General features: G+C 50.2%; 1 protein-coding gene across 1 annotated transcript; it reads left to right on the top strand.

Annotated features, from left to right (window-relative positions):
* The first annotated feature begins 1,112 nt into the window (after positions 1–1,112).
* LOC144162570 (uncharacterized) lies at positions 1,113–5,721 on the top strand. The gene is made up of 2 exons (XM_077693157.1): positions 1,113–2,508; positions 4,416–5,721. Exons 1-2 carry the CDS (start codon positions 1,292–1,294, stop codon positions 5,476–5,478), a joined length of 2,280 nt encoding a protein of 759 aa, XP_077549283.1. The 5' UTR covers positions 1,113–1,291; the 3' UTR covers positions 5,479–5,721.
* Positions 5,722–7,491: the final 1,770 nt, after the last annotated feature.

Here is a 7,491-nt window from a genome sequence, read left to right as displayed (position 1 = left end):
TACGCTGATCAACGGCGAGCTGCTAGGGTCCCCAAGTTCCAAGTGGGCACCTACGTACGAGTGAAAAAACCAATTCCCGGACCAAAGGGCACTCCAAGTTATGGACCACCATTGAAAATCCTCAAAAGAATCGGCCGCTGGTCTTTCTATCTGGAAGACGGTCGAACCTGGAACGCTTCGCAGCTGTCAGCGGTACCAAAAGAGGCATCGCCAGAGCAAGAATTACTAACATAGACATCTCTGGCGCGCACGACATGCCCCCGTTGACAGACTGCCACAGGAGAGATGTACCATCAAAGACTTGGATCACTACGCCTGCTGGTCCGCATCAAACGCAGGCAGCGAGTTCCGCTGATCAACTTGCGTCTCCTTCACGCCCTGTACCACTACCCGTGCCACCACTACCCGTGCCGCCGAGCCCACCACAGCCGCAAGGTTCGCAACCGCATAGCCTGGCTTCAGGCTCTCGCACGGAGGAGTGCAGTGTACCGGTAGAGGGCAATGGACTCGATGCCGAGCCACCGCCTGACCGGCCAAGGAGAAATCGCAGACCTCCAGTGCGCTTCCAAGATTACGTGCAGTGATTTGACAGCAGTGAGTGTTCACACAGATAGTGACTGTTTTGTGATTTCTGTGTACAGACAGTGACTGCAATTGTGATTGCTTTGTGCGGACTGGACTTCCTAATGATTCATACGTTTCTTCCCAGGGAGGGAAAGATGTAGTGTTGTGCAATAGCACCAGGTGCCGCCACTCATCTGCGATTATCTGTAGACGCCAAGATGTGGCGCCACACTCGTTATAGTATGTATATATATATAGGACAGACATCCTTCAATAAAGACTTCCGTTCGTCTGGGCTACGATGTGTGGTGTGGTGCATCCGTTCGGCCGCACCGTCCGGCCGACATAACAATTCTCAAACAAGGAGATGCCTGGCGAGCTGTTGGCCAGCTGTTGGCTACTTCATGCAACAGTAAAACCTTGCTATCTATTTATTACTTGTTTTTTTTTTTGCTCTTTGTGATCTGTTTTTTGTTGGTATTGTTTTCGCTAAATGTGGGAATTGCACCAGAGGCCGTTCTCTAAAAAAAAAAAAAAATCCATCGAGTGAGCCACTGAGCGAGCCAGGCGAAGCCAACATCCGATGAACAACGCGCGCAATTAGAGTGCATTTGTCCACAACGTGTGCTGAACGACTAACTGCGCCCCACATCTAGTTTTTGGACCCGACCTACTGCGAACGTAAATACCTTCGCGTTGTGCCTGCGTTGAACACTCTGTGGTGAAGATGGCCTGGCACTACTACGGCGCTTCCGCGACAGTCACGGCGGAGACCTGGAAAGGCCTACTTAATTTCGACCGAGCCTGCAGCGGCCCCGACCAGAGGTGCTGGCTTTGTACGGAATTGACGCCTTGGAACCGCGCGATGCACGGATTAGCGTTCGAGCTGGTCGAGCTCCGACCGGGAAAGCTCCGCCTCCAGTCCATGCCGCACGGTGACGCGGACTTCAAGAGAGGTCGACCGACCGCTACTGCCGAGGCTTCGTTCCTGCTGTCGTGGCTTCTTCAGCACCACCCGTGCATCGAAGAGCTCAATGTCGCCTACAACCTTCATCCAAGCAATGATGGCAAGCACACGCCTTTCCCCATCCGTCTTCGTCCTGCCTCGGGGAGCGATTCGCGCCGCACCATTCGCTACCTGGAACTTGAAGGCTGCATTGATGATAGGTTGAGCACTGTTTTGGGAGCCCAGCACAGTAGCTTCGGGCTGGAAGATCTTGATGCGGTCGGCGGACTCGAGAGCGTGAGGCTTTCATATAAGGAGATCTCGCCCAAGTTGGCTGCTCTGCTGGCGAAGCTGTTGAGACGCAATGCGGGCTCCATCAAATCTTTCGAGATCTTCAACGATGAGGGGCCACGTCACGTCAACGAAGCGCTACGTTATCTCTTCAACTCCGAGTCTCTCAGGCTCCTCGCCTACCACTGCGGCGGTCGCCCGTCGAGCATGAACTCGGTGGCTCGGCTCCTGCACTCGTCGACAGCCCTGAAGGAGCTCACAATCGCCCAGATTGCGAGCACAGAGCAGATGTCCCTCATAGCGAAGGAGCTCGAGGCGAACACGACCCTGACGTTGCTCAACGTTCACGTCGGAGGAGCGATCTGCTCTCCGGAGCCAGTGTTCACGGCGCTTTGTGCCAACACCACGTTGAAGGAGCTACAGGTCACTGACTGCCACATTAGAGGAGAGTGTGGACGGGCTTTGGCTTTGCTGCTGCTCAAGAACACGGGCCTTCGTCACCTCTACATCGGCGATGTTGAAATCTCCGAATCGTCCATGTTTCTTTTGGCAGATGCCCTGGCGCTGAACACCACCCTGGAATCGCTCCACTTTTCGAGTGAAATGCTTCCGGAATATGGGGTTGCGGCATTGTGCAAGGCACTGCGTACGAACAAAACACTGAAGAAGCTGATCTTCACCGACTTCGAGTGGGTTGAAGATTTCAGGTAATCAAACTTCGCAGCGTAATTTGAACAAGGTTTCTCCAAAGTTTGCCACCATGTTTTACAAAATGAGTGATCCCTCAAGCACAGTGGGAAAGCAGTACAAAGCAGCAGTAAGGGAGCAAAAGCTTTTGGTAACTAGCTCGCACTGTTATGGCCTGGAAGGGCATTGCTTTCAGCAACAAATGATCACAAATATTGACTTACGTTAAGAGGTCACAGTAAAACAAAGCTCTAGCAGCGACTTAATTAGGGAAAATACCACAGACATGGCAGTCTGCGTGTCAACGCTGGTAGAATTTAGGATCTGCCATCGAAAGAAGCCAGCTTTTTGTTGGTTGCCAGCAATCCCAAAACTTGTGCTTCAGATCTCATTAAGTAGTGCAAAATGTTGGCAGTTCAGTAAAAGTTACTTCGAGTTTCCCTGTGTGTAGTGTACACCCTGCAAATTTCCATTGAAATGGGCACGTTTGTTGTTATTGGGTTCACTCCTCAGTATGAACCGAAGCTGCTTGTAACTTGGTTCTAGAAAGCAGCAAAATTTTGGGTCTTTGATTCAGTAAGTACCGCAGCAGTGCTGGAAGCATTAAAAGACCAGGGAACAGAGGAGACCTACATGAAACTCCTAGACGACATCAAGGATGTAAGGTCAGAATAATCCTTCACAGGCAAAGCGGCAAATTCCCTATCTGAAAGGGTGTTCCGCAGGGATATACCATATCGCCAAAACTGTTCACAGCATGTCTGGAAAGGGTATTCAGGAAGCTCGACTGGAAAAAACAGGACTACTGATAAACGGAGAGTACTTGAGCTTTTTGAGGTTTGCAGATGACATAGTTTTGCTAGCGAGTGTGCAGAACACGCGCAAAGAAATGCTTGAAAAGCTAAATGCAGAAAGCAAGGCCGTGGCGCTGTAATATGAAAAGATTTAATTTGATGGAAAATAAACACGCCGAAAGTGCTCCCGATCTGTCATTGGCACTTACTTGTGTAGACATGGGGAATGCCTACTTCCATATGTCGTTGGCCGTGGCGCCTGGCCTGCCTTTCTTATAATCAGCAGATGTATTTTCACATAATAAGGGAGCTGCGAGCGACTATGGATTCGGAGCTTGATGGATCGAGCAACCTTTTCTAGCGCTGGGCAGGCTCTTTGCAAAAAAAAAAAACATAAAAAAGAGGGTCAAAACTGAAGGCCGTGCCTGTCGCGAGACAGGGCTTTTTCCAAAACCCTCTAGGAATTGCTCCACAGGTTACGAACATGCAAGGAATTTAATGCTGTCTTCATTTCCCCTTGGGAGAACAGCTACTGTTGGAGAATAGTTACCAGGAATAAAAAATGAGGCAGTTCACTCCTCCCCTCGAGGGTGTATAAAGTGGGAAAATTTACTGCCTGACTGAACAGCAAGGGTTGTCAGCAGGCAGGGAATTCCTAGCACTGAGCAGCTATGGAAAAGTCTGTCTATACTCGGTTACAACTCAAGAACGGCACCACCTCATGTAGTGTATCACTCCGCCAAAGCGCCGGACCCGTGACGTCAGCGCGCGTGCGTTTTGAAAGGGGTTTGCTATGAATGCGTGATATCGTCTGCCTTGTCTCACGCAGTTTGTTTGTCGTCACTGGAGTCGTTTATAAGCATATTAAGTCCAAAAAATCACTAGAATGGCTCACGCCGCGTTCAAAATATTCCCAGTAACGCCCTACTTGCGCCGCGCGGAGAAACATCCGGCTACTGTGATAAGGCACAGCGGCAACTTCCGGTGCCGTTCTTAAGTTGTCACCAAGTATAGTAAGATAACGGGGTACCAACCGTTAAAAATTTTGGAAATAAACCATCTAAGAGAACACTGGGCTGTTGATGTGTGTGGCTAATCACAGACCTGCATGTTCTGTCTCTCCCCTTTTTTAGCACTGAACCCGTGTCGAGACAGATTTCTAAGGGCGACTTGTACGACCGTGTGCAGCTGACGTGGACAGAGCCCGACCTGCCAGGCTTGACAGCTGCCCTGAACTTGTCTTCTGCGGGCCTTGAGAGACTCTACCTGCTTCACTTCCCGAACCTGTCTGTGGGCCGTCTCAAGCTGCTCTTCGACGCCCTGGCCTCCAACACGTCTGTCCGTACTCTGGGGGTCCGTATTGAGGAGGACCCCAGGGAAAAGGGCAGGGCCCTCTGCAAAGCACTGAGGTCCAACCGAACCATCCAGTTCCTCGATCTGTACGTCGACTGTGACGAGTACAAGTTTGTCGGGGAAGTTTTCCGCGCCCTCGAAGAAAATGCGGGCATCACCAAGATGCACCTGGGCATTGGCAGTGTGCGCAGGTTTGAGACGGCGACGGCGCTGTCCCACTTGCTGGCCCACAACACGACGGCCACCAAGTGTTTCCTCACTTTCTTCGACAAGCTTTACCCGAAGTTTGTGCAAGAGATCTCGCAGGGCATGCTGCAGAACAGGACAATTGTGAAGTTTGGACTGAGGCACAACTTGCCTTGCGACGAGGCAAGTTTCCCCCTCTTCGAAGCGGTGCGCAGGAACCGGGGAGCCCTGAACCGAGCGGTGGACTTTGTCGTCTCGCCCAGCATAGACAGGCAGTGCGCGGAGGGGTTCGAGCGTTTCTGCGGCAGGCCTTACTTCCTCAAGCAGCTGAAGAAGGGCGCAGGAAAAACGGAGTCTGAAGCACTGCTAGGCATAGCTGCAGCTGAGCGGTACTTGCGTGCCAACTTCCTCCTCATCACGGGAATCGTTCAGCATTCCGTCCAGTGCCACCCAGCAGTGCACCCAGGTGGACGCTCTCAACAGCGACTGCTGGCTTGCGATTGTGCGCCACCTGAAGCTTGCCAACGTGGTCGCCTAGTCCTGCCTCACTCGTTCAGCGCACAGAACTACCTGACCTATCCATGCGTCAGTCAGCCTGTGATAACCAATGCCAGATGTATCCGTCAAGGCAGTGTGCCAGTGGGAACCTGGCTTTAAATTTTAATGCAGTCTGTCGAAGGTTGCCAGGAAGCATCTGCTTTTTTGTTTAGCGCAGTCTGACAGAACCTTTTGTTGTGTTGGCGCCCAATTCTCATGCATCTCGTTTTGTTAATCATTTCTTTCATTGAATTGATCTTAATTAATTAATATACATTGCACAATGTCCAAAGTGTTTGAACATTTACTGTGATGGCATAATTTTTGTAATCAACATTATGAATAAAAGTGATCGTATGTTTGCTTTTCGATACATTTTTTGGAGTTGGCCCAGTCTAAATGACGGATAAGAAAATTTCCCGCTGAACTGTTGTAGCTCTCTTATTCATCGAAATGTGTGTTTCATTGTACTGTGTTTGCACGTGTACTGTGTTTCATTGTACAATGCACACCTTTTTCGCTAAATAGCCTTAAAATTTTATGTAAATTACTATGAGGCTCAAAAGGGAAATTGGCTTTCAATGCTCCCCGCTTTAGCTTCCAGAGCTGGATAAGCAGGTTCCTGACTCACAAGGGTTTTTCACTGTCACAGTTCCGTGTGTCAAATGAAATGTCTTCTCTCAGGTACATCATTTCATGTCTTTTACACTCGTGCAGTAATATCGGTGTCAAACTTTACGGTCAGCGGTGCGTTTGGATCGTGCAAATACGGTATTCTTGAGGCAAATGATAATCGCTTTCGCTATTTCTGCTATTTCCAGCACCAAAGCAATGTCATCTATATGAGTGCTGTCGGATCTGTGAAGCGGCCCATTGAAGTAGCGCCCCTTCTGTGCCAAAACGACGCACCATAGTTTAGCCCTGCATTGTGACAGTGAAGTCAAAAGCTGTTACTTTATCTTGTGCGAGTTGGTGCAGAGCTGCTGGATCAAGTTTCACCAGACAGATGAGTTGCTTGAAAACGAAATGCTGCGGACAACCCCTTTTTTACAGCGTAGCTGGGCATTTTTTTTTCTTTCCCCATATAGCACACGCAGAGAGATAAAACGCATTTTATTGAGTGTTTGCTTAGGTTGGAGGATACTCGTGGCCGCAGACACGAGCCGAATGGTGACGTTGGTAGCTCGGGTGATGAGGGTGGTTTGCTCGCCTGGGTCCAGGATACGCAGTACCTCCTCCCACTACTCCTTGGATGGGATTATTAGGAAGTTATTTTCATGGCAGGCTCGTATTATGTGTGGTAGATTGGCTGGGGTGCCACATAGGTGGCAGTCAGGGGTGGGGTATACGGATGGGTGAATGTGGGTTAGCCTTGCGGGGTTCGGGAAGGCGTTAGTAAGATGCGCCAGACGTGGGCTTGCTCGTTAGTTAGATTTTTGTCCGCCAGAGGGTAGACCCGGCGGCAGAGGCGGTAATGTTGCGTGATTTCATTGCAAGACACTAGTCTGTCCCTTGCAGATCTGGCTCCGTGGTTTGGATACAGGCTAGCTCCCGCCCGGATGGTGAGGCCTCGGGCCATTTCGTGAGCTGCCTCGTTTCCGTCGAAGCCAGAGTGCGCCGGTGTCCAGACCAGTTCTACGGGGGACAAGGGGGGATTTCGATTAAAAATTTGGCGCCTGCTTTGGAGATTAGGCTGGCAGCGAAGTTTTGAATCGCGGTTTTATTTTCTGAGATGACTGGTTGGGGTGGGTGGCAGTAAAAGTGCTATGTCTATTGCCCGCTCTTCCACTGTCTCAGGATTGAGGGTCTTGATAGTTGCGGTATGTGAAGGGGATCCTCCTGCATTTACTGTGGCGATTCTGTAGGCCTCGCGGTGTCTATATTGAGCTGCATCAACGTACACGACGTTGGGTTTGCTTCCAAATTTTGTCTGGAGAGCTCTCTCTTTTTTCCCCTTCACTCTACGTGGTGTATGGGATGCATGTTTCGGGGGGATTGGCCGAATGATCAGGTTTGCGTGCGTGTCACGTGGTATCGGGAGTGCGCCAGTTTGTTAAGCAGGATGTTTGATTCTTAAGTTATCCATGATGTGTACTCTTGTAGGAGTTTTGGATAATCAGCCATATTGATTTA

Source organism: Haemaphysalis longicornis, unplaced genomic scaffold (assembly GCF_048455015.1).
Source record: "Haemaphysalis longicornis isolate Haplotype H1 unplaced genomic scaffold, Haemaphysalis longicornis Haplotype H1 scaffold_12, whole genome shotgun sequence".
Classification (NCBI taxonomy): domain Eukaryota; kingdom Metazoa; phylum Arthropoda; class Arachnida; order Ixodida; family Ixodidae; genus Haemaphysalis; species Haemaphysalis longicornis.
Note: the sequence above shows the minus strand (reverse complement) of the source record. Positions and strands in the feature narration are given on the sequence as shown.